At 50.9% G+C, this 26860-nt stretch overlaps 1 protein-coding gene across 1 annotated transcript in view; it reads right to left on the bottom strand.

The window, feature by feature from the left end:
- Positions 1–19136, bottom strand: part of RBM19 (RNA binding motif protein 19) — a 52894-nt gene extending 33758 nt beyond the window's left edge. Inside the window, exons 1-21 of the mRNA XM_054645766.2 lie at positions 19012–19136; positions 18198–18380; positions 17680–17802; positions 17430–17468; positions 16685–16895; positions 15269–15525; positions 14735–14809; positions 14419–14497; positions 13689–13760; positions 12539–12739; positions 11863–11993; positions 11395–11516; positions 10603–10699; positions 10091–10201; positions 9057–9257; positions 8365–8482; positions 7993–8132; positions 6941–7001; positions 4999–5078; positions 4571–4626; positions 3167–3283 (exon numbers count right to left, since the gene is read on the bottom strand). Coding sequence (XP_054501741.2) covers positions 3167–3283; positions 4571–4626; positions 4999–5078; positions 6941–7001; positions 7993–8132; positions 8365–8482; positions 9057–9257; positions 10091–10201; positions 10603–10699; positions 11395–11516; positions 11863–11993; positions 12539–12739; positions 13689–13760; positions 14419–14497; positions 14735–14809; positions 15269–15525; positions 16685–16895; positions 17430–17468; positions 17680–17802; positions 18198–18380; positions 19012–19047 — 2510 coding nt within the window. The 5' untranslated portion in view covers positions 19048–19136. The remainder of the gene's footprint in view (positions 1–3166; positions 3284–4570; positions 4627–4998; positions 5079–6940; positions 7002–7992; positions 8133–8364; positions 8483–9056; positions 9258–10090; positions 10202–10602; positions 10700–11394; positions 11517–11862; positions 11994–12538; positions 12740–13688; positions 13761–14418; positions 14498–14734; positions 14810–15268; positions 15526–16684; positions 16896–17429; positions 17469–17679; positions 17803–18197; positions 18381–19011) is intronic.
- Between the last annotated feature and the right edge of the window lie 7724 nt (positions 19137–26860).

Below are 26860 nucleotides of genomic sequence, written 5' to 3'. Positions count from 1 at the left end.
TCTAAGTTCTCAAATATATCCTGCAAAAAAAAAAAAAAAAGAGAAGAAACAACTTCATCCCCCAAACACACACCTCCAAAAACTCCATCCTTTGGTGGGATGAGCAGCAGCTCTGCCAAATTCCAAGCACACCCTGGACTGAGTCCATCCCCCAGCTTGCCTTGGATTGGGCAGGAATCCTTTAAGAAGTGTTTTTCTACATTTTATCATTCATTTTTTTAGGAAAATGAAACCACCATCTCCTCAAAACATTATAAACCACTTGCAAAACAGCCTGATTTTCCATTTTCATGGAGTTGGTGCAGCCAGAGGGGAGGAGGGTGCAAGGGGATGCTCTGAAACAAAGAGTTAATTGGAACTCCCAATGAAGGCTGCATGGATCTCATGTGATAGAGTCTTAAAGGAGCCCAATTTTCAGAAATTGCCAGGGCTCCAATCTGTGAAAATGTGGCCTTTCACAGATCTCCAATTCAGCTTGCCACGTCTAGAGTTCCTTTTGAAAAAAAAAAAAAAAAAAAAAAGTCTTGCCATAAAAGCCCCACAGTTTGGTAGGAAAAATTAGAATTAGCAGCCTTCATGGGATAGCAATCCCTTTGTCTCTCCTCCCCTAACTGTGGCTCTTTGCAAAGAACTAAGCACCATTTACCTTTTGTTATTTTTCCAGGTAGTAAAGAGAAGAGTAGGATTTAATCAAGAACAAAAATGGGTGAAAAAAACACACCCACAAAAGCTAAATCTTCACACCTCGCCCAAAAGCAGCCCCTATAATTGAACAGCAGTTCTCCCTCTGAAGAAGATAGGTGTTATCTTAAAAAAAAAAAAAAAGATAAATAAATCCCTTGAGGGTGCAAAGAGGCCAGAACCTCCAGGAGAACGTGGCAGGACATGCTCTGAGCCAGTGTCACCCCCCAGCAAAGCCACGGGGCTGGGCTGGGAGCACCTGAGGCCTGTGGAACTGCTAAAATAGGATTATTTTGCAGGCAGAGGATCTGAGACGTTGATCAGAGCATTCCTGACTCCCCTCCAACACCCTAATTAAGCACCACCTTCCTCCAGTCCAGGGAACAGAGCCTGCTGTCCCCAGATTCCAGAATGAAGTCCCTCCAGGCTGCTGTAGGAACACGGGCAGTGGTGCAGGGCAAGGCTGAAAATTTCAGTGATGGATTCATAAAAAAACAAGATCCAAAAGTGTAAAACCAGCCAGGGCAGGGATCCCTGAACTGCCAGAGCTGGGCAGGTACAGCAGCTTGAAAAATTCACTCTCCAGAACACCCAGCTCCCTTGGTTTGCTGTTCCAGTGCCACCTAAAGCTCCTGTGGGGCTGTTTGAGAACGGGGACTGAGCTCCTTGAAAAAGCTCACAACATGGAAATATTTGTTTTGGGGGAAAATAAATATATCTAACCACATATAATGTGCTATAGATATTTTTTGAACAATATTGGCATGATCTGTGTATTTTTCTGGGGTAATGCATACATATATATAGATTCTGTGTGGATATAGATAATGTGTGTGTACAGAAAATAAGACCACACACTTATAAATTAATATTTATTCCTAATTTAATATTTATTTTAAAATTAATATTTATTTATTTTGAAATTAATATTTCTTGATGTTTCTCCTGATGCAGGGCTGGAAGGTGGCTCTGGAGCAGGGGAAACAATAGGGAAGATGCTCATCCTGTAAAACCTGGGGCTGTCACCCTGTGTGGTGATGCCTGGCTGAGTGGCCTGGTGGTCCCCAGGCTGGCTGTCCCTTGCTGTCCCCAGGCTGGCTTTCCTGGGCAGGCTAAGAGTGCCCCCTGCAGCCCTGCCAGCCCTTCCACTGCCACAGGACTGCTTGCCATTGCCAGTAAATCCCTAACAAAAGCCAAACTGAGGCAGGTTCCTAAATGCAGAGCAAGCCCAACGCTCCAGACCAAAGGCAGCTGATTGAAGGGCACAAACAAAGCAATCCAGGAGTCAGGTGCTGGGCACTGCTCTGGTGTGCCTGGTTTGGGCTGCTCCAGAGGACAGGAGGGATGGCAATAGAGAAAGCAATGCACCCCCCAAGCTGCAGGTTTTTGTTTTGAGGATAAACCCAGCTCTGAACATCCCAGGTGAATGAAAGGGATGCTCTGAGAGCGCTGTCACCAGCTGGAAGCTGCAAAATCAATCAGATGTTCCCCTGCCCCTCCTCTCCACAGCTCTGAGGTGCCAGACAAGACAGGAGGGAAAAATCCCACACCAAAAACCCCCCACAGGCTCTGTGCTTGTGATGTACAAACCCTCCCAGTGCCTTGAACTTCACCTCAGCCCCGGCTTTGCTGGCTCCAGCTTTACGAGGGTCACAGCTCTGGCTGGGAGTGTTGGGATTTAAATTAGCAGAGCTCCACGTGCTGAGGAAACTCAGCATGGCACTGGCAGCCCAGGGGCTCTGCCTGAATCCCTCAGGGCAGAATTGAAGCAAAATGCTTCAAGAGAAACCTTTTGCTCTTCTAGAGGCATCTCGTCGTTGTGACCATCATCACACCCCTGTCCAACAGCCAAGTCATGCTTTGCCTTTAGTGAAATCCCTGGAATTCATCCCAAATGAATCCCTGGAATTCATCCCTCACAGCCTGCAAGGGAGCAGCCTCCCAGCCACACAGGAGCCACATCTTCACACAAATAAAGGAGGTGCAATTCCATCAACACAGGGAAACACAAAAATCCCTGCCAGGGGCTTTGCACTGCGTGGTCTGAGCAGGTTTTAAAGGGTTAAGGAAAGAAATGCCCCAGAAATGTGACAAAAGCACCCAACTTCTGCTAAGACAAGCTCACAGAGGCCACCTCCCACCCAACATAGCATCCTGTGGCAGAAACATCAACAATTCCTGCACACCAAGAGCAAAGCAGGGACCACGGCCTGGGGCAGTGAGCAAAACATTCTTGTCCTGGGAGCAGCAAAGATGATTTTCCTTTCACAAAGTTCCACTTATTTTTCAGGATGGAACAAGGCTTAAATCACAGCACAAAAGGCTGAGGACACAGAGAACACAGAGGTGGATCCCCAAATCCCTGTTTTCTTCCACAAAGACAAGAAAAAGTTCACAATATTCACAAAGTGAGAAATTCCCTGTATATGAAAATCACAGCAGCTCCACCCCAGTGATCCACAGACCCTACAAAGCACTTTCCTACCTGAAGAGCTCCCTGATTTCCTTGACAGTGGCCTGGAAGGGGATGTTTCTGACCAGGATCTTGGAAGTTTTCTGCTTCTTGGCAGTCTGTTTCTTCCTGGCTGATTTCACAGCAGGCCTGGAAGGCAACAGGAAGGGCAGGTGAAGAGCAGGGAGCAGCAAAGCCCCTTTGAACTGTGGCTCCCTCAGGATTTGGAACGTGGAAAATTGAGAAACCAGCTCACACTGGCATCCTGGGTTGTGCCAGTGGCAATGCCACACAGGACACCAAGAAGGATCAAATTTCAAACACCCTAAAATTCTACATCTGGAAATGAAATAGCCCATCTTGCTCCAGTTCAGGTCCTCATCTCACATTTGCCACTTACTTGGGTTTTATCACCAAATCTTACCCTTTAATTGTTAGGAGAATGCATTAATGAATATATTTTAAAAAATTAGCTTAATGTAAGCTAATTTTGATTATTTTTCTTCCTGGCTTATAAAACAGTACATTAAATTTTGTAGCAGACTATTAATTTATTTTTTTTTTTTTACCTCTGGAATTGTATTCCATTTGGACAAGGTCAGAATTTACCTAACACAAAAGACAGCAGCTTATTCCATGAAGCAAAGCACTTCCCATTGTGGCCTGGATACCTGCTGAAGGGATTTTCAAAATCAAACTGGATAAAAATGGTTTATGAAAGAATTGAAATACAAAGTGCAGACACAGGAGCTGTCACACTGCCTATGGTCCCCAGGAACCATAGATTTTCAAACAAATTTTGATGTTTAACAGATGTCACTTCCAGTAGGGTTTCCAGAGTGTCTGAATGACAGTGTTAGGTGCCAACATTCAAATACCTGGATTAATTTGCAGCTTTACAGTTAGAATATTCTGTGCTGAGTAAGAACTAGGAAGGAATCCCTAAGAACTGAGGCTAATTCCAAGTAAATTCACCCACAGGTAACCTTCTCCTCTGTGCCTGATTGCCCAGAGCAAAGGAGCTAAATCCAAACTTTTATTTCAAGCAAGAAACTTGGTTTTGTCTTGATTTGATCAGAACATTATTCTTAAGCTCTTCTTTTCTCAGATGAGCAGATAGAATAATTCAAAGATTTCTTTCCAAGAACTTTTTAAACGCTTTGGAAATCACAGTGCTGCCTGAGCTGCCACCAAAGCAGAGGATTTTTCCTTGAACAGGGAATAAAACTCTGCCTGGTTCTCACTTTGGACTCATTTTTGGGGCCCCACTTCAGCTCAGTCCCCTTTTTTTTTCCTTTCAAGCAAAACTGAGTCAGTAAAGCAGAGCAAAGGCTGTTGTGTTCAACAGCTGGAGCCCTCCTGGATGCAGGTGCTGGGGAAGAAGCTCCCAAGGATTATTGCAGCTGAAATGTCACTGAGGGGAGAGGTGAGCCTCACCTGACAGCTCTCTCTGACAGCTTCACTTCCAGCTTATGGCCATCCACAGTGCAGCCCTGGGAGTGCAAACAAAGAAACAGCAGGAAAAAAAATTATATATAATTAATAGAAATAAATATATAGAAGAATTAGAAGTCAAAGCAGCACTAAATTAACATTAATCAGTATTTGTTCTGTGAGGGGATATCTGGGTCTGCACCTGACAGGAAAACTCATGAAAATTCAATTCTTGTACATTTTCTGAATTTCCACCTTGGATCAGCATTAAGAAACACACTTCTCTCTTTACAAAGCTTCTTCCCTCCAAACCCTGGCCCATTTTAGAGGCTCCTCCACCTGTGCAGTGCAACCCTCAGCCCTGACATCCCCAGGTGCATTTGGCAGTGCCAATCTCTGGAGAGAACTGCAGGGGGGCAGCTCAGGCTCACCTGGAGCTGGCGCAGGGCTCTCTGGGCACTCTCTGGCTTCTTGTACTCCACAAAGCCAAAGCCCATGGAAAGCAAAGTGCCTGGCAGGAGAGACAGGGGGCTTGGTAAGAAAGCAGTGATGATATAAGATGTACAAACAAACCAGGAGCAAGCACTGATTGCCAAAATTGGGGGGGACAAAAGCTTAACATCCCATGCAAAGGGCCAGCCTGTCCATGGCTGGTCTCATCAGCACCCCTGGCTGAGTTTTCTGAGCAAGGCTCTGCTCTGGACTGTCACCAGCTGGGGTCTGTGTACAGATCACAAACGGGACAGGGCTGCCAGGAACTGCCTTGAGCTGTTTTATTTTCCAGCATCACTCTCATTCCATGGTTATGGCAATGGGAAGATGCCAGCAGCTCACATCCCAGGCAGCAGACCAAGAGCTTCATGTTACAACTCACTTTATAAGTTTTTTGCCCAATCCCACAAAGCAAAAGCACATTGACAGTAGTTCCATCCAACCACTATAAGCACCTGTACCTTTGGTTAAAACAATGCTTGCTTATTTCAAATACAATACCTGCTTGTAAGCCTTAAAACACAATGCACAGAGCTCCATTATTAAGATTAAAACTTCCTAATATCTCTCTAGATAAACTTTTCTGTAGCTTAGGGAGTTATTCAGACAAGAATTAATACACAGGCCATTGTTCTATTTGTCCTTGCTTTTCTACTTTTTAAATCATTTTTCTGCTGCCCAATCTCATGGCTACTGCTTAGCTGCAATCACAGTTCTGCTGTCTCTGAGGGCTGCCTTCTGCAGCTTTCCCAAAACCCTCTGATTTTGTGGATTCCCACACTGGACCAGCTGGTTTTGGTGCCGATGCAAAGAGGGGGTAAGAGATACTGCACACAAAACCAACGTTTTGCTTTGCATCATTTCAGTGCAACTTCCTTAAACAAAACACTGCAAAGCAACTGCTGGTCACAATCAGGGGAAGAGATCCTGTTGTGGGACAGACATCCCATTAACTGGAGTGAGTGGGCAGCTGCCACTTGCACAACAAAGGAGAACCATCCTTCCCCATCCTTCCCCTGCCCAGCAAAGGTCTGCAGTCCCACCACACCCCTGAGCAACATGCTGCCCAACACAGCAGCCATAATTAAGGGACAATTAATAATGAGGAGAGAAAACAACACCCCATTTTCCATTTCAGAGCCTCAGCAGTGGCAGAGTGTAGAGATGACCCCCAGTGCCTGAAGGGATCAGGTGCTACAAGATCAGCACACACTTGGTGCTGCCTGCTCAGACCCATGAGCAGAACTCAGAAGGAATCACTTTATTTTTTTATCTCCCAGCAGATCTGAGTTTTTAAATATCACATCAAGGAAGCTCTGTCAAGGGGAAATGCCACAAAGCTGTGCAGCTCCCAGGGAGAAGCCCCAGCCCCTCCAGCCAGTGCTTGCTTCAATCCAACTCCTTGGGAAGGGAGAGCAGCCAACAACAGGCACAGCCACTCATCCCTGCAGCCTGGGGGGGCTCAGGGCTGGCAGGGAGAAGGCAAACCCAGCCCACTCAGCACAGCTCTCAGCCAGGCATCCTTGAGGATCTGGCCATTTGCAGGATAATGCAGGACTTAATCATCACAGGGCACTGGCTCCTGTCAGCCTGCATCCCACTCTCCTCTGTGATCCTGAAGGAGTTTGGCTTCTCCCATCTCAAGATCTCAAGAGAAGGCCACATCTCCACAAATCCCACAATGGAGTTTAACCTTCTAGACCCAAGCCTGGGGGAAGCTTTGGCTGCTGCTTGCAGCCATTTCCACAGGAACACTTCTGGAAGCACTGAGGATTTGCCAGCAGGAACACAAATGCTCAGCCAGATGAGTGCTGAAGCAATGCCACACCTGAGCCCTCAGCTCAGCAGAGGGAAGGAATTGAACAGCAACATCTAGAGTACCTGCTTTGTCTTTCTTCTTGGATATTGTGCAGCTCTTCAGGGCTCCCACTTTGGAGAATGTCTGCAAGGAATTTGGACACGTGATTCAGTTCCCTTTGTCACAGGCTTGCAACTCAACTGCCAGCGTGGCACTCTGCCACACAGCCCCACCTCCCCCAGCACTGCAGCTGAGCCTTTCCCCATCAAATTATTCCTGTACAAATACACACACACAGGGTTTGAAAGGTATCAAGATAGGTGTTCCCAGAAATCTTCCACAGCCCCTCAGAAAGTGCAGAGATCTGAGGTGGCTCTGGAGGAACACTCTGGATTACAAGATGCCCTCAGCCAAATAGAGGCCTTAAGGGTGGGTGCTGCCTGTGATGTCCCTAGAACACAGCTCTTCCCAAAAATGGGGGCTAGAGGGTAGCAAACTATTTATTTTACTCCCTTGTAAAGCCAGAAAAAGAAAAGGGGACAAGTCCGAGCCCTGCTCTGGGTATTTATTTGTCCACAGCTGGAGCAGAGTCTCCACACACACTCACAGGTCCAGGATGCTTGGCCATGGAATGTGGCATTTTACACAGCTACAAGAAGTGCCAGAGATGGGAAATTCCAGCTGCTTTTCCTTATTTTGGTATTACCACCCCACAAAACTCCAGGAATGCCACTCTCTCTCCCAAGTGCTTATTGAGGTGAAGCAGCACAAGGCAGCACTGTCAGCAGAAGCTGAGAGGAAAAGCACATTCAGAAATCATCATTTATTTATTCATTCACTGCCTCTCACACACCAAGCAGTGGCAGAGCTGCAGCAGTGCCTGTCCCAAGGAGGAGCATTACAGAAAACATGGCAAATCAGAAAATTCAGTAGATTTCTGTTAGAAGATTTCCTACTGCCTCCACCTGTCTCTAGGTGGAATTAAACCCCACAAAACCAGCTCCAGATGCATTTGTCTTATCTGACACCTGGAGTGATGTTCCCAGTCCCAGTAGAACCCAGTGCTCTCTCATCTCCCACCAGATCACACCAGCTGCAGCTGAAATCCTTTAAACACTGTGTCCTTATTGCTCACCTCCTTCAGTGTGTCTTCTGTGGTGGCAAAGTTCAGGTTTTTGATGAACAAGGTACACCCAGGAATATTTTCTTCTTCTTCCTCCTCCTCCTCCTCTTCTTCCTCTGCTGCTGCTTCCTCTGAGTCTTTTATAGCTTCACCTGAACCAAGAAGAATAAACCCAACTTTGTAAGATGCAACAAAGCCAAATTTTGGGGGAGCTTACCACTCAAACTGTGGGGGAGTTTAGGGATGGGGAGAAAGGTGGTGTATTTAGGGAGGAAAGATCAGCCCTCACAGTGGGCTGGTGCCTCACCCAGACAAAACATTTCTGGGGCTTGACACAACCCCAGAGAAACACAGAGGCCCCAGCAAGTCAGCCAGAGTTCTTACCTGGAACCAGCCCTGCTTCACCCTCCTTTCCTGGAACCACAGCTTTTTTTTTCTGAGGGGTTGGGCTGAGGAAAACCCCCATTGGAGCCCACTCCAGATACAAGGGCACAGAATGAAACTGTGAAGGGAAGACAGGAGAGAAATGAGGAGTGAAGGGCAAAAGGGCAAGGCCTGAAGGAAAAACTCTGCTTTAACAGCAGTGGAAAAGCTGAGTAACCTTTGCAAGTGGCTAGACTCTGTCACAAAAGGATCCAGCCTTACAAGATGCAGCCTAAACTCTCTGCCACAGAAGGATCCAGCCTTACAGGGACAGAGTCTAAACTCTGTCGGGTAAGGATCCAGCCTTAGAGGACCAGAGCCTAAACTCTCTGTCACAAAAGGATCCAGCCTTAGAGGACCAGAGCCTAAACTCTCTGTCACAAAAGGAGCCAGCCTTATATGGGTCACTCCTGGATTGCAAAAGGGAAAAGAAACCCTCCAGCTGTATGACAGCCCCCTTCTCCAGCATCCTCTGCAGGCTGAGCCCTGCTCTGCTGTACCAGGCACCTCCCTAAATCCAAAGGGTACATCTTGGAAGGTGAGTCCCTCTGGGATAACACCTTTTCACACTCCCTGAGCCCCTCACACTCATGGAGAGCCCTCCTGCAGCTCCCCAGCTCACCAAAACCCCCTTCCCCAGGCAGTGCTCCCACCTTGGAGTAGGCCAGCCTGGTGAAGGCTTGCTTGGCCTCTGTGGGCTCCAGGAACTCCACGATGGCTGTGATGCCTCCCTCTGGCAGCAGCACCCGGCCCAGGTCCCCGTGCTGGCCAAAGAGCTCCTCCAGCTCCAGGGCACTGGTGCCAGCTGGCAGGTTCTTCACCAGGATCACTGTCCTGCTCCTCTCACCAGCAGCCTGACACAGCCAGCAGGGAAAGAAAGGAAAAATATGGCATGGAAGAGAGAAAATCCAGCAGTTTTCTAAATGGAGATTTCAGATCTCCAAAGCTCTGCTCTCCCTCTCTCTGTGTCACTCCTCTCCCCAATGCAAAAGGACTGACAGACATTTAGGGAACACTCCCTGGAAAATCCACATCTCATGGATGGAGGTGTCAGCTGCAGATCCACAGGGCTCCTTCCTTGCCCACCATCCTAATGCCATCATATTATGGATTTCACTCATCCTGAGAGCCACTGCCTTTTCAAATGGATACATTTCCTGTCACATTCATATTTTCTGAAAAATGCCTTTGCCCAGGATTTTTCTCCTGGGAAGCTGAGAAGCCTCAGAGAAAAGGAAAACAATTCTAATCTCATTTGCTTCTCCTGTGTTGTGCTCACATGTGGAATGTGTTTGGAGATTGTTCACCCACAGGTGATTGTTCCACTGGTTTCATTGTGTGGCCAACTGGGGCCAAGCTGTGTTGGGACTCTGGAAAGAGTCAGGAGTTTTCATTATTATCTTTTTAGCCTTCTGTAAGTATCCTTTCTGTATTCTTTAGTTAGTTAGTTTAGTATTCCTTAATATAATATTATAAAAGAATAAATTAGCCTTCTGAGAACATGGAGTCACATTCATCATTCCTCCCTGCCATGGGGCACCCCGCAAATACAATAATTTCCTAACTCATCAGGGAGGGTTCAATCCTGCAAGATGCTGAGGATTTAATTACCAATTTCCAAGAGAGCTGAGAACACCAGGACTAGAAGAGGTGGATCCCCATTGGTGCCTCCAGCTGGGCCTCTCACCTGGCTGAAGGAATCCAGGCTGACTCCGTTTTCCACGAGGAACCGGCGGATTTCCTGGACCAGCTCCGTTTCTCCCAGAGCCACCCTCACTGCCACGCTGTCTTTGCTCTCCTGCAGGCAAGAATTCAGTCACCTGCTGCTCTCAGAAGCACATGCAAAGGGAATGTGGCAGGCAGCTGGAGGGTAAAATGCTCCAGCTCCCCTGCAGCTGCTGGAATTCAAACACGTCCCAGAGTAAAATGAGATTTCCAGGAAGGATCTGAGCTTTAGGGTGTAAATTCCCACCAAGTTCTAGTTATGTAGAAATGCAAAATTCAGCCACAGGAAAGCAGAGTGGGAAGGAAGGGATCAATAGGCTCAGACCCCACAGAATGCCATGGAATGTGGCCTCAGCCTGTGTGGTGCCCATGGATGCACAGAGGCTTTTCCTGTGCAAGACAAGGCCCTGGCCACAAAGAAACGGGCAGGAAAGTGATGTCCCACCCCAGCTGGTCCATCCCAACCCAACTCACAGCATCCAGCACTTGGCTTTTGGCAGCGTTGTACTTGTGGGCCATGGCATCAGCCACAGCGTTTGTCCCCACGAACAGAGCGTTCCAGTTGTGGGAGCTGGCAAGAGAAAACACAGCCAGGGTCAGTCATGGGCCCTCCAGCCAATAATCCTGGGGAAAAAGCAGCTCTGAGCACCAGGGTGAAGGGAGAGGGAAAGAAGGGTGGAAATTCCCTAGGGAAGGGACAGGATGAGGGAGATGTGACTGGAGTGCAAACAGAAGCAGTGCAGGCAGTGAGCTCTGCCTCCCCAGACCTCACTGGGCACAGCTCTGCAGCTGAAGCTCAGCTACTGCCTCAGAGGAACACACCTCCAACTGGTTTCCTAAACCCACAAACCCCATACAAGCAAGGTTGCACCCTTTTCCCTTCAAGACAGAAAGTATCAGCCATTTCTTTTTTATTTTTCTTTTGAAACTGATTTGTCACACAGCAAGAAAAAGCCTCTACAAGCTCTAGAATTACAGGTGGCCAATCAGAGGAGAAGAAAGGCCCAATTGATCTGAAACCACCCCCTGAAGAATTACATAACCAGACTAACTCTTATTAGAGAAGGAACTCACACCAAAGCCATTCAAACCTCTCAATTTCTGCTGCTCACTGAGCTACTGCAGCTACTTGGGCAGAGGAGCTGGGGAGGTGAGAGATAAAGGAAACAGAGCTGCACAGCAAATGCTTCATCAGCTCTGGGAATCTCCACAGCCCCTGTGAAGATCCCATATGCATTCCTGGGAATCTGGCAGCTTGTGTTGTACCTGGAACTGTTGGCTTTGTCCTTGGCCTCTTTGTTCTTTTTGTAGGAAGAAGATTCTTCTGCATCTCCATCTTCTACTTTTTCCTTTTTGATGGTGGAGGGTAAAAGATGCATCATTCTGCCCTACAAGACAGGAAGGAGAGATCCAGCAGCTCTGGAATAATCCACATGGAGGAAATTTCCTGGCACCTTTCCCAGTCAGTGAAAGGAGGGAATTTTCCTTCCCAAAGGAGCCACAGCTGCAAGTCAAAGCGGCCACACAGCGTGAGACACTCAGAGCTCCTTCCCCACCTCCCCCAGGATTCTGGTGTCTGCAAAGCTGCTCAAAGCAAGCTACTCTACCAAAAGAACCTGCAGGAAACCCTCAAACCCTTTTTAACAAAGCCCAGAAGCAAACTCTCAGCCCCATTCCCACCAAGCATTCCCAGCAGCTGCAGTCCAACGCAGAGGAAAAGCATCAGAGCTGTACCTGGAACACCTGCCCATCCAGCTCTGCCAGGGCCTTCACAGCATGCTCAGGGATCATGTAGGTGATGAAAGCAAATCCTTTGGGTTTCTTGGTGAGTTTGTCAATGGGGAAGTGGATCTCTGAGAGGGGTCCTGCAGGAGGCAAGGCTCAGTGGTCACAGATGTCCCTGAACTGGCACCTCCCAGGCACAATCAAGGATGGGGGGAGCAGCTCTGGATGGGTGGGGAGACACCAGCCTGGGCCAGGAGTTGCAGAGGGACAAGGAGGGCCCAACACAAGCAGCCCAAGGGCTCTGACAGGTGACACAAACCAGGCAAGCTCTGAGCAGCTGCCTTCACCTTCAGTCAGGGATAAACTCATCCACAGCCTCACCCTTTCTGCCCCAGGATGCTAAGAGAACCTTTAATGTGTTTAATTTGGAGGCAGAAGAGGGAAACTTCAAATTGACACCCCAAGTTTGGGATGTCAAGTGGATCTGAAGGGTTCACCTCTAACCTGCAGGGAGCCTCCTGCCAAGCAGGCTCACATAATCACACCAGAAAATAAAGATGTGGGAGCTGGGCCATGTCCAAGAGATGTGGGACACAGAGCTTTGACCATTCCCACCCAGCAGGAACACCTCTGGACAAAGGAACGACATTGCCCTGCAAGTTCCAGTCCCATGGCAAACACTCACCATACTTTGAAAAGATCTTCTCCAAGTCCTCCTCAGTGCTGGTGAAAGGCAGGTTCCTGACAAAGAGTCTCCCTGATTCAGACAAGTCCTCTTCCTCCTCATCATCCCTCAGTGTCCTTTGCCAGGGCTGGTGCTCAGGTTTTGCTGGAACTGTTTCTTTTGGGGTGTTCCTGCATCGGGACACCTCCACAGTGTGTCCACCTGACCCAAAGAACACAGAGGGATGTTGGGTGCTTCCCAAGGCCATGAGCAAACAACACCCACGTGCAAATGACACCTTGAGAGGCTGCCCAGAACACAGGCAAGGCAGTGTTAAAGGAATAAAGCAGGTATTTATTTAAAAGGCCTTCAAAGGATACACCTTGGGCTGTGCAAGAGCCTGGCCAAGGCTCCAAGCTCAGGTCATGAGGTTTCACACTTTTATAGGTTTTGGTGCATTTACATATTGGGGTTAATTGTCCAATTACAGCTTCAGGTCATGAAATCCCATCCTCCCAGATTGTTCTCCTCAATTTGCTGCTGTTTATAGTTTTTGGGGCTGAACTGGAAAAGGATTGTTTTGTCTGACTAAACTGTGAGGAGAACTTGTTAACACTTGATATGAAGTTCAGAGTTATATACTAATGCAGTACAGAATTTGAATAATGTGAAAGCTAAAACTTAAGGCATCCCAGAGAGCCCAGGGTTAGACAATTACAGCCCCACAGGCTCTGAGCAGGACTCAAAAATAAGGGGGAGGTGGGAGCTGTAAGAGTCAGTCTTCATAAAAATCAGGGTATCAACCCAGCCCCCCTTTCCTTTCAGAGAGCCCCAGCTGTCTGTGCCAGCCCACACAATATTTGCAAACAGAATTTCAGGAGTTACTCCAAGGGTTAGGCCAAGCCAAGGGCTCCAGCCCAGCCTTGCAGCACTGTCTGTACAAAGCTGGACTCCAGCACTGTTATTTTTACCCCAACAAGAGCCACCTCAAGCACACGGCAAAACACGAGGGCCCCAAAACCCCACTCCTGTCACAGCACCTGGTTTATCCCAAGGAACAACATCCCCATGTGCCTGGGAAAAACTCCAATCACAGGAGCTACTTGTGCAGGGAACACTTGAGCAGCTGAGCTCCCAGGCTGGAACAAGGAGAAGAATAAACAGCCCTTACCCAGGAATTCTTTTTTCCGCTTCAAGGCCCTTTGCATTTCTGCTTCACTCTTCAAGTCAACAAAGATGTAACCTTGGAGGAAGGGAAGGTTCAACTGAGCATCATGTGGGGAACACACACAGCCACTAATTGGGTAATTAAGGGTGAATTGGGCTTGCTTTAATATAGATTTTTATAGGTAGAGCATTCAGCTGCCATGGAAAGTTTCAGCCTGGAGATGATGATGATGTCAGACTGGAAAGCTGCCTTTTCAAAGCTTATTCTGTATATACAAATCACAAAAACTTTATTTAGCAGCTGGAGGAGGCTTTCACAGGTGCCTCTGAGAGCAAATAAAAGGTGAATGTTGGACTATTAAAGGAAAAGAGCACAGAGCAAAGCTCCAAGGACCTGCTCCCACAAATCAGCACAGTGCCCTGGGCTGCTGCAGCTATCCCAGGGGAACAGGCTTTTCCTTGGCATGGTTTGGGGTGTTTAGAATAAAGTTCTGGATGCAGCTCAATACAAAAAAAGATCCTGCTGCTACTCCAAAGGGAGCACAGCCAACATTACCCTGCCCACGGCATCCTGTGGCCAGCAAGTAGGGCAGGAGAGCTGCAAAGTCACAGAAAGGTCTCCAAGAATCAGGCCACGAGCCAGGGATGTGGAAATGCAGGCTAAAAGAGCAGAGGGGTGACCAAGAGGTCCCCTAACTCACAGATCCCACCCCCCTTTCACACACAGTTCTTACCTGAATTCTTCCCCTGGCCCTTTTTCCCCATCCGGATTGCCACTGGCTTCAGAGGGAAGAAAAATTCTCGAATTTTTTGCTGTGGGAAGAATCAGAATTGTTTGAATAATTCTCAGATACAGGAAGCAGCAAGTTGTAGGCTTAGGTTTTTATAAATAAAACACCCAGATCTCTGCAAAAGACAGTTCAGAAGTTGCCCTGATCACCCACAAAGGCCTCAAAGGAGTGAGAAGTGAAAAGTCTCTGCAAACATCTTGCAGAGGAACACTCTGGGACAACCCTGAGCCTTCCTTCCCAGCTGGGAAACCAAACTTGCCTCAGTGATGTTGGAGGGAGCCCCACGAAGTTTCACTGTGAATGGAGTGCTGGCTTCCCCAGAGCTGGCCTGGCTCTGCACAGAGGAGGGGGAAAAAAGGGAGAAAAAGCTGAATGAAAGAACAGAAATCACAGCACAACCAGCTGGGCTTGGCCAACAAACAGGAGGCTGAAGAGTGGGAGGGGATATCAGGAGATTGCCACAGCTGCAGCAGCCTGGGGCAGGAGGTGCCAGCTGAAGGTGCACTGCCATGAAAAACTGAGTGCTGCTGTTGCCAGGACAGCATTTCCTGCAAAAAAGCCTCTGAGAAGGGCACCAGCAGCACTTATCTGGAAGCCCCATCTTTGGGAATTTAGTCAGCCCTAAGGGGATTCAGTGAAATTTGTAAATGGGTCACACCAAGGAGGCCAAGAGAGCTGGTACCCAGTGGGGCCTGCAGCCTTGCCAGGCTGTCAGCTCATTCTGCAGGACTGACAGACACCTGCTATCCACAAAGCTGCTGCTTCAAAGAAGACAAATCTAATCCAGCTGTACCTCTAGTGTGGATCCTTTTTTCTTCTTCCCCACTGGTGTTTTTTGCTCTGTTTGTTTGGCTTTTGGCTTCCCCTGCTTCTCCAGGTGAGTTTCTGCAATGCCTGAATCCTCCTCAGTCTCACTTTCCTCCTCTTCTTCAGTCTCTGTTTCTTCCTCTGTACTGGATGAGGAGGAAGAATCCTTCACCACTTTAGATTTCAGGTAATCCATATCTGAGAGGTCTTTGCTGGTAGCTGCCTTCTTCCCTTCTTTCTTTCCTGGCAGAGAGGAGAGAACAGAGAAGATTTTTTCACACAGATGCTGCTGCTCTCCCCCCAAGCCAGGAAAAAGCTGAGAACTGACACAATCATGGCCATCACCTCCTTATTCTCTACCTCTTCCATGGGAAAACAGCAGAGCAATTTGATCTTAGCACTCCTAGACTGACAGCCTGGATTTCAAAGCAACAGTTCATGTATAAAACATGTTAGAAAAGGGTTTGAAGTACTCCAGGATGAAGTATTTTGTCACAATTTTAACTAAATACCCCGAGCAGGCCTCAGAGAAGGGTCTGAAGTGTTTAGTTTTAGAGGGAAAAGGACACAAGCACACCTGGATTTGAGTTACCCAAGGAGAGATGAGGAGCAGCAGGGAAAACACCACTCACTCCACCAGAACAGATAAGCAAATCCCAGGTAGGGATGGAGGGAGGGAGATAAAAAATCTTTATTTTCTGGTGTGGTTATGTGAGCCTCCTTGGCAGGAGGCTTCCTGCAGGTTAGAGGTGAACCCTACAGATCCACTTGACATCCCAAACTTGGGGTGTAAATTTGAAGTTTCCCTCTTCTGCCCCCAAATTAAACACATTTAAGGTTCTCTTTCTCCCTCTGTGGGAGGGAGAAAAGCTCCAAACCCACACCCATCCCTGCTGCAGGGACATTGCATCCTAAATTACACACACCAGGCTGTGTGAGCCTTCAGAATGAAGCCACTACTCCAGATTTGCTCTCAGGAGCCAAGGCCCTGAACCTTGCCCCTTCCCCCCAACCCTGGCAGGCCCAATTTCCAGAAACATCCATCAAAGGCACACCAGATGAGTTCCCAGCCACCCACAGGTTTCTAAAGCACAGAAAGCACATCCAGCCCTGGAAACCCTGGAGATGAAAGGGGTGCAAGAAGGAAAGCACTTCAAGGAAAGCTGCAACTGTTTGTCCTGTTACTCCTCTCTAATGACACAGGGAAAGCACAAATGGCAGCCCCAGATATCAGACACTCCATCTGCCACAGTTCCCCAAATCTGGGGAAACAACCAGGCATTCCCAGCACACAGAAAGGTGAGAGCCCACCCTCCTGGTGACACTGAGTCCAGTGCTGTCACTCCCTGTGACAGGGCCACTGTGACTGACACAAGCAAAGGGTGACAGCTCCCTCAGGTACCTTTACCCTCCTCCTCATCTTCAGAGGGTTCATCCCCACCCTCACTCAGCTCCTCAGACTCATCTGAATCAAAGTTCAGGTAATCAGATGCTGCTGTGGCTGATTTTCCCTTCTTGGGCTCCTCTGCCAAAGTGTCATTAGCCCAAGTGGCCACCTGGGACCTCTTCTGGTGAACCACCAAGAACTCCTGGAATGTTTTATCTTCCTTCAGCTGTGAGGAAAAAAAAAAGACAAGCTGTGGAGAGAGACTCATAGTGAATCTGAAATCTAAGATATCACCTCATTTCCACCAGTGTGAAACCAAAATTCCCTTAAGGGGAGCTCAATTTACAAACTTACACTGACAAGGTGATTAAAGTCTTCTCAAGGTGTTTTATTCCTATTCTTTTTTTTAATTGGTGTTTAGAAAGTACTTTAAAGAATAAAACAAAGCTGAAAAAAGAGGGGAGAATAGGGGGGAAAAGAAGGAAAAAAAAAGAGAAAAAAAAAGAGGAAAAAAAAAAGAAAGTTAAATGTGACACAACTCAGCTATGGTTAAACCCCAGAACTGCTGAAACAGAGCAGACCTGGGTGCAGTGTGTGCTCACAGGAGAAGGTGACCATAAGATCTCATGTTGGAGTTGTTAAAATAATTTTTTACAACAGAACTGGCCTGTCCCAGCCTGAATTAACAGCATGGGAAGCAGGACAGAAAGGAACCATTCAGCAGCAAGAATGCAGGGACAGCAATCCAACCTCAACTCACCTCCTTTAAGTTATCCACTGGATCTTTCTTCTTTTTATCCTTGGGGAAAAAAACCCAGAAAGGTTTATTAGAAGCACAGGCAATTCCAGATAACCCAACAGCACAGGGAACAGAGACCCTGAGGCAGAAAACACCAGCACCAGGACTCCAGAATCTGGTGGCCCAGCTGCTCTGTGCCCTTCCCCACAGCCCAGGCCCCCTTCTGTGGCACTGATACAGAGCAGAGCCCCAGGAATCAGGCAGGACTCACCTTCTTTGTGGCTGCACTTGCCAAGGGCTCCTTGCTCTGCTTTTCTGGGGCAGGGCCCTTCTGAGAGTGCTTGCTCCAGGCTTTGGGTTTTGTAGGGTCACCAAAAGACTTGCACAGCTCCACCTGGAATGAGCCAGGTCTGTAATTAAGCACAGGGCTGTAACTGCTGGGTGATTTCACTCAGGAGTTACTGAAACCCTGGTGGGATGGAGGGAAGGTGCAGGAACAGCTTTTAAAAGCACAGAGCCACGCATTCAGCCACCATGGGAGAGTCAGGAGTGCACAGGCACACAAACCCAGGATGGCAAGGGGCCTTAAAATGCCACCCCCTGCCATGGGCAGGGACACCTTCCACCATCCCAGGCTGTTCCCACCCCCATCCAGCCTGGCCTTGGGCACTGCCAGGGATCCAGAGCCAACCCCAGCTGCTCTGGGCACCCTGTGCCAGGGCCTGCCCACCCTCCCTGAGATCCCATTCCTTAGGAATTGCAGGGAGATATTTCTGGAGATCAGCTCACTGTGACTCTGGAAGTGTCTATGAAGCTTTTGTTGAAGTGGTTCAGGGCTGTTTGAGCCTCATCCTCAGACTTGTAGCCAATGAAGCCAAATTTCCGGAACCTTCCATCCTTGGTGTACTTGAGGCAGCAGTCAGTGAGCGTGCCAAAGGCAGCAAAGAGCTTCCTGAAACGCTCCTCCTTCATCTGGGAAAAGAGGGAGGGCAGCAGAAGGGAAATCAGCCCCAGGGAGCCTCTGAGTCCAACCCAACATATTCTGTCTCAAAGAGCTTCTGGAAGGCAGCAGGAAGCACATCGTGAACCAAATCCCCACTTCAGCCACCACACCCATTCATGTTCCCCCCGAATCCACGCGTGGGGATGGGGAACACGCGGGATCCTGCCGGGCACAGCAGCACCGAGGGCACCGGCATCCAACCCCGGACAGGAGAGGGGCAGAGTGATCACAGCGATCCACTGCCCACCCTGAGGGGGTGTCACCTGCCAGGCCATGCCCCTCACGCTGCTTCCTGCCCCTTCCTGGCTGCTCCAGGAGCTCTCCCACCATCCTCCCCCCGAAGTGTCCCCATGTTCCACATCCTAGTACTGACCGCGACCCCTCATAGCCCCTTCCCCCGGGACACCTCACCGCTCCCCGTCCAAAACCTCATCTTCTCACCACTTGAAACCTCTCCCGGGAGTCGTCTCCCCGCTCTCCCCCATCCCCACCACACGCTCCCCTACCGGTGCCTCTCCCTGCCCCGCATCCCGCTCTCCCCGCAGCGCCCTCAGACCCATCCTAGGCCCAGCACGCCCCCTGCACCGCACCGAGCCTCACCCCATTGGGGAGATTCTTCACGATAAGTCGCGACATGGTCAGCGACAGAGGCCAAGCAGGGAACGCTCAGTACCGCGCACGCCGCCCCATGGGCGTCGCCATCTTACTCGGGTCACGTGGTCTGAAGGCGGCACCGCGCATGCGCAGGGCAGGACCCGGATGTTGGTCCTTAGCAACGGCCCCTTAGCAACGGGGCCTGCGGGGCTGGGGGCGGCGGGAGCATCCATGGGGCACCGGGGACAGGGACTGGCGGGGAGGGGAGGCGGGCAGGGTGAGGAGGGGGTGAGCACCCCCGGGTTTCCCCGCAGAGCCGGCTGCAGCCTCCCGGGCCGCCCGCGCTGCTCGGCAGGGCCGCAGGAGGGAGCTCCGCGCCCGCCGCTCCCGGCTCCAGGCGGCCGCTGAGCCAAAGGCTTTGCAGAGATGTCGAGTTTGTGGGGGGATGGCGCAGAGAGCATCAATGTCACACCTAAAAGTCATGCGGAAGGGGGACAGAGGGTCTAGTCCAGGGAAACTCTGGATCCCTGGATGTATTCAAGGTGCCAGGTTGGACGGGGCTTGGAGCAACCTGGGATAGTGAAAGGTGTCCCTGTCATGGCAGGGGATGGAGTGAGATGAGCTTTAAGGTCCCTTCAAATCCAAACCATTCTGTGATTCTGTGAATAAAGATTCCCTCCAAGGAACAGCTAAATAAACCCACAGCTAGAGGAGGCTGTGCTGTGAGAGCTCCAAAGGTTCAAAGAGAGCAAAAGTCACGGCATAAAACAATCCCTGCAAGGTTACTGAACACTGCAGGATGAACACCACCCAGAGCTTCCTCATGAGGGACAGCTCCAATGTCTGCTGTGCCCGAGGGAACAGCTGCAGCTGTGCCAGGGGAAAATCAGGTTGGATGTTGGGAAAAGGTTCTTCCCCTCAGAGAGAGACCAGGAGATGGACTCTGTGATCCTTGTAGATCCCTTCCAACTCAGTATTTTATGCTTCTACGATCCATTGCTGGAGGCTGAGCATATCAGGGAGGGGAGCAGAACTGTTGTTCTTCAAGCATCTTCTCCTGCTCACAGCCCTCAGCCCCGTCTTACACCAGCTAGAAATCCAAATTACACCCTTATTCCCAGAGGAAGATGCTGGGGACAGCTCTGAGCTCCAGCACCAGCCCTCAGCCTCTCTCCCCACGGTCTGGAGCTACCCCAGGGATAACTGGAGCAATCCCAGCCCCTCACAGCCTCTCCTGATGCCCTTGGAGGCTGCTCTGGCTGGCTGAGCCCATCCCAAAGGCTGAAGGCGGCAGAGATTCAGGGCAGGAACAGTCTGGGAGAGGACACACAGCGTCCTGGCAGGACTGGGGTGCAGCCCCTGCTCTCCTGGGTGAACAGCAAGGGAAATGCATTTTCCAGGAGGCAGAGCAGAGCCAAGGCCAGGCTCAGGGCAGGGGGAGCAGGAGGCGGCGTGTCACTGTGATATTTTATCAAAAATCCCTTTGCCAGGATTTCTTCTCCTGGGAAGCTGGGAAGCTTCAGCTTATCCATGTTTTCCTGCTCTGGAATGTGATTTGGAGAATTGTTTACCCAGCATGTGAATTGTTTTAATGTAATGACCAATCCCAGTTAAGCTGTGTGGGGACTCTGGTCAGTCACAGGTTTTTGTTATTCATTCTTTGCCAGCCTTTTAATGTCTCCTTCCTCTTTCTTTAGTATAGTTGTATATAATTTCATATAGTATAATAGAATAAATCTAATATAGTATAATAGAATAAATCTAATATAGTATAATAGAATAAATCTAATATAGTATTATATAATATAGTATAGTATAGTATAATATATAATATAATATAATATAATATAATATAATATAATATAATATAATATAATATAATATAATATAATATACCAGCCTTCTGAGAACTTGGAGTCAAATTCTCATCTCTCACCTCGTCCTGGGGACCTCACAACACCACTGCAGTGGGAATGCCATCAGTGCCCTGCTCAGAGTGCACCCCACAGCCCTGATGGGGAGCTGCTCCTTTGTCCCCTCACGGGGCTGTCCCTGAGGTGTCACAGCAAAGGGACACAGGTCCCTCCCCCCTCGCCCTCTGCTCCTGCCTCGTCCTTGGCCATCAGGGCTGTCAGGGCTGTCACTTGCCACGAAGGCTGGCACTGACAGGACCCTCACGCCATCACTAACGCATCCAGACCTTGCCCTTGTCACTGCTGTCCTCTCTGAGACACTTGTCTCCTGTCACCCTGCCCGTGTCCTCCTCACCTGCTGTGTGCAGCTGGCAGCAGTGCCCACACTGCCCAGACAGGGCTGCCCTTGCCTGTTCCTGCCTCCTGAGGGGCTGGGCAGGGATGGATCCTGCCTGTGTGTGACCCCTCTGCTCTGGGCAGGTCCCCACCTCCCACCACAGCTGCACCTGCAGCCCCCTCGTTGCCCTTTCTGCAATCAGGGGTGATTTTGTCCAGGTGGAATTTTGCCCACAGCTGCTGCAGCTGTGAGCCCTAAGGATGCCTGGGATCAGAAAGAGATCTCTCTCTTCTCTCAGGGAGTTTGGGGGAGCAGTGCTTACCTGAGACCAGGCCAGCTACCCACTGACTCCTGATTCCAGTGGCCATGCAGGAATGTGGCCAATCCTGGTCTCACTTAATTGAAAACAACTGATTTTATCCCTCTCCTGTACATGCAAAGCTGCAGTACAGAAGCACAAGATTTACATATGCCAAATTCATTTTTGATTTCCTTTGTGGGTTCTGCTCCTCAGGGTGGGTCAAGATTTTAAGTTTGCAAATTTAAGAGTGGGAACATGCTTTTTCTGGAGAGCTGGGGATTTTAAGGGGATCAGAGAGATCTGCCCCTTCAGCAGGTGGTTGTGCTGCACCGTGGAAGGTCCTTCCCCAAGGCAGGCTCAGTTCCAGCCTGAGATCCCAGCCCTGGGAATGAGGGAAACTGAGGCCCTGTCCTGAGAAAGCTCAAAGGGGATTTTGGAAAATTCCCATTGCTTGAATGGCTGCTCTGAAAATCATCCTTAACCCTTCTGCTGCTGGCACAGAGCACAGGCAGGGGCCAGACCAGGCACTGTAGAGCCTGTGTGCATGGTTCACTGGGGCACGTCACCCACACATGCTCTGAAACAGAGGCAGGGAAGAGTCCAAATCAGTTATTTGGGATGTTTTTCCCCATGGGAACAATTGTCCTTGATGGTGGCAGTGTGAGACACTGTCCCAGCGTCACAGTGTGTCACCTGTCCCCACAGCAGTGCTGGGGTGGCTGCAGGTGGCACCTGGGTGGGCAGGGAAGGAAAGGGCTGTGCCAGGCTTTGTTCCCTGGAGTGCCTGAGAGCAGCAAGAGGCAGAGGGTGACTGGGAGGTGACAGGCCCAGCAAAGGTGACACATCCCCCACAGCTGGGTGCTGTCCAGAGAGAGCTCCACGTCTGTCTGCTGTCCCCCTCTCCATGCTGGGGTGCCAGGGTCCAGGTGACAAATGTCCCCTCTCCCTCGCTCTGCAGACCCACGCTGAGCACAGAGGGGCACCAGGGCAGTATCAGACAGGGCCTTGACACATTCCCCCTGCCAAAGAGCAGGGGTCAGCTGGCTGTGAGGGGCTATTATGGGCTGCCTGCAGCCAAGGAACTGAACTTTGCAAAGCAGGGCACCATGGGGTCAGGGCCATCTCTCTGTGGGGAGAGGGACAAAGGAACCTTGTGCACCAGGTTTGAGGACACTAGGGGGAAAACTGCTACTGAGGAGGAGAGGAAGAAGAGAAAGGAGCTGCTGCAGAGCCTTTCTACCCCGGGGTGGGAGAAGGCAGAGGTCAGATGGAAAGGCTGCTGTGGTGTTTGGAGAGCTTCTCTCGCTCTGTGCCCAAAGGGGCACCGGAGGTTCCCCCTGTCTTTGCTAGGTGCCACTCATGCCATGGCAGGCAGCAGAGCTGTGACCCCAAGCCACAGCAGCCCCTGTGCTGTGCTGTGGTGTCCTGCCCTGGCCACCCTGGCACTGCCAGCCCCGTGAGAAGGACGAGCACAGCCCCAGGGTGCCCTTCATGCCTGTCGGATCGGGAGCGCCTCGGCCACCGCTGGACGCGTCTGGAGGTGGACAGGGAAGGTAAAAATCCCTCTGAGCCGGGGTCACCTTGGCTGTGACAGACTCCCCCACGCCAGGCAGCCTCTCTGGTGCTCACAGGATGCAGCTGAGCAGCTCTGGGGGCTCTGGGGGGTTCTCAGTGTACCCACACCCCTCCGTGGCAGAAAGCACGGGAGGTTCTCGGTTTCCTTGGCACACGGACCTTGAGTACTCTTTTCTTTGAGATGGGGGAAATGAGTGAAATTCTGCCTTGGGGGTTACTGCAGAGGGCTGTCACCTGGCTGAGGGCCTCCTACTGACTAAATTCACCCACAGACAGCAGCAAGGACAGGGATGAATGGGATCAGCAACACTCACAGCCTGCTTTTGGTGTGCTGGCCCTGCTTCGGTGGGTAACATTATTTTAATAACAGCACCCTAGGAAATGCTGCCTGAACCTCCTCAGTTTTGCTGCTGGAGACATTAAATTTTGAGAAGGGAGATGGCCAGAGCCTCCTTCTTTGAGCAAATTGTCCTGACAGTCCTGAAGGAGACAAAAAGCTGCTTTTAAAGATGGAGCTGGTGCTTGGAAAGGCAGTGCCTGGGACATTTGTCCCTGCTGTGTGCTGCACAATGGGATGGAGCCAAGGGAGGAGGAGGAGAAATTGCCCTTCTGAAGGGCTTCATCCCTGGGAGTCTGCCCAGCCTGGCCTGCCAGACCCTCTGCTAGAGGGACAGGATGCTGCAAGGATGCTGTCCTTGCCTGGGGCTGTGACTGCTGCAGTGTCACTGTGGGCAGCACAATTTGGCTTCCAAGTGCACCTGCCCTCACCTGAACCTGCAGCTAAGGGGACAGGCTGGGAGTGTGTCCATGCTCCTGCTCTCTGCCCTCCTTTTACCTGCAGGTTTTTGGTGGAGATTGTGCCAATCTCTCTTTTCAAAGCCTTCCAGCCAAACTGCAATGCTGAGATCAGCAGATGGGGGAGAGGATGAGGAAGGGCAGGAGGGATCTTCCCCCTCACATCAGGCACAAACAAGCTGCTGATGCCACCTCCATGGAGGAGGATTCACAAAGGACTTGGAAATCCAGATAATCCAAGTGCTTTGCATTACAGCAGCTGGGGAGCAGAGGTTAAACCCTGTCCATGAGCAATAATTAATTCATCTGCCAGAACAGCTAATGGGACCACACCTGCCTGGGAGAGGAGCCACCAGCAGAGCAGGTCTTGGACCTTCCTCCTCTCCCTCTGGAGCAGTGGATGGTGGTGGCTGGCAGAGCTGAAGGAGGTGATCCACGAGGTCAAATCCCTCCTGGCATCACTCTCCCCATCACGTCTCCCAGCAAAGCCTCCATGGTTCTCCAGAGGGGATGGGCTGGATTTGGCACTGAGCACACACAAACTGCCAAGATTGGGGTGGGATTACAGCAGAGCTCGATCCAGGCTCTCTCCTGACCCCTAAAGCTGGGGAGATGTTGGCTGTGCTCTGCCACAGCTGCAGCTGGCCCAGGCTGCTGCTGTCACCCACACAGCACAGTTTTCTCCAGCTGACAGATAAGGTCCAGCTCATTTTCCAAGCTGCCCCAAGCAGGAGTTCCCTTCAGACCTTGACAGACTCCCCACCAGCCTTGCTGAGGGGTGTGGATGGGACCCTCCATCAGGAGCCCAGGGAGAGGGATCTTCCTGCTGCTGCCCTTGCCTGCTTTCTCCTTCATCCATCACCCCTTCCACCGCCCTGAGTCTCCTTTATTTCTGTATTTTCGGGTGTGTGTGTGTGCAAATGGGCTCAGGGGAGGGTCCAGGCAACAGCTGCCTTTGATCAGCACAACATGTGGGAGATGGAGCACTCCAGGAATGCCGACTCTTGATCAAAGGTGGGAACGCGGTGACAGCCGGGACTTGGCAAAAACCCATCCCAGCTAATCCCTGCTGGGGAGCTGGGGGTGGCCCAGGGACCCACACAGGCAGAGCCCCCAGCCCAGCAGAGGGATGGAGAGGGGAGCAGGGCTGCTCCCTCAGCCCCAGGGCTCTGTCCTCAGCAGGGCATTATCCCCTCTGCAACAAGAAATGGGATTCCCTTCTCTTCCTTGGTTCCCAATTGTGGAAGGGGTTTTACAGCAAGTTCTGTGAGCCAGAGAGAAGTTTGAGAGGAGGATCCATGTTTACCCCTGAAAGAATTTTCCAGCAAGGCTGTTGACATAGAAACCAAGAAAAAAAGGATAAATAAGAGAAACCTGCAACTGTCTATTCCAATCAGCACTTTGTCTTTTGTGACCAATGAGTCAAGTGTAAACTTAGGAGTTTTGTAAGAATGTATAAAAAGCTGCAGGTGGTTTTCTCCAAGGATGCTCCACACAGGTGGATCAGCCCACAGGGAGAAGCTCCTGTGGTCCCTGAGCTCCTGCCTAGAAAGGGTTTGGACGCATGCTATAACAAAAACAGGTCTGAAGCCTTCTGAAAATGGAGAGTTGCTTTGTATTGTCTCCATCTCAACTGCAACACTCCATCATCCCTGCTCCCACAAACCCTGCAGCTCCTCCCTGGAGAGGCAGCTGAAGGAAAAGAGGGGCAGTCTCAGTGACTGAGACTTTTATCAACTCCAAAAAGATGGATGGAAGGGTCATTTGCTCTAAAAACAGCTGGGAGGAAAAGAGACGACAAATCGGCCCCTCCTGCCAGACAGGCAGGCTGTGGGGACAGCAGGGGGACAACTCCCAGCCCTGCTCCGTGCCAGGTGTGGGGTGGCAGTGCAGGACACACACACAGGACAGTGGGGACACAGCTCCCAGCCCTGCTCCGTGCCAGGTGGGTGGGTGGCAGTGCAGGACACACACACACACAGTCACAGGACAGCAGGGACACAGGACACACGCACACACACACAGGACAGTGGGGACACAGCTCCCAGCCCCGCTCCGTGCCAGGTGGGTGGTGGCAGTGCAGGACACACACACACACACACACACAGGACAGTGGGGACACAGCTCCCAGCCCTGCTCCGTGCCAGGTGTGGGGTGGCAGTGCAGGACACACAGGACAGTGGGGACACAGCTCCCAGCCCTGCTCCGTGCCAGGTGGGTGGGTGGCAGTGCAGGACACACACACACACACACACACACAGGACAGTGGGGACACAGCTCCCAGCCCTGCTCCGTGCCAGGTGGGTGGGTGGCAGTGCAGGACACACACACACACACACACACAGGACAGTGGGGACACAGCTCCCAGCCCTGCTCCGTGCCAGGTGTGGGGTGGCAGTGCAGGACACACAGGACAGTGGGGACACAGCTCCCAGCCCCGCTCCGTGCCAGGTGGGTGGGTGGCAGTGCAGGACACACACACACACACACACACACAGGACAGTGGGGACACAGCTCCCAGCCCTGCTCCGTGCCAGGTGGGTGGGTGGCAGTGCAGGACACACACAGGACAGTGGGGACACAGCTCCCAGCCCTGCTCCGTGCCAGGTGGGTGGGTGGCAGTGCAGGACAGCCCTGATGCGCGGGCTGTGCCCCGGTGCCAAGGATGTCCCGTGTCACCTTCCCCCTGGCCGCTCTTATCTCCCTCTGATAACACCGCTGGGATCCCTGTCTGGAGGAGCAGGTGGACTCTGGCAAGGCGTTTGTCAAACCCAGCCCCTGTCCACTGCAGCACTCAGCTCTTCCCAAGCCCAGGAACACCCTCCATCCCCAGCAGGAATAATCCCACCCCACGCCTGATGCTTCCTGCATCCCTCATCCTGCCTGCTCACACCTTCCTCCTCCCTCCCCGTGGCTATTGGGGCTCGGCCGAGG

This window comes from Agelaius phoeniceus, chromosome 18 (genome assembly GCF_051311805.1).
Source record: "Agelaius phoeniceus isolate bAgePho1 chromosome 18, bAgePho1.hap1, whole genome shotgun sequence".
Lineage (NCBI taxonomy): Eukaryota > Metazoa > Chordata > Aves > Passeriformes > Icteridae > Agelaius > Agelaius phoeniceus.
The sequence above is the reverse complement of the archived record's forward strand: the minus strand, read 5'-3'. Positions and strand labels throughout refer to the sequence as shown.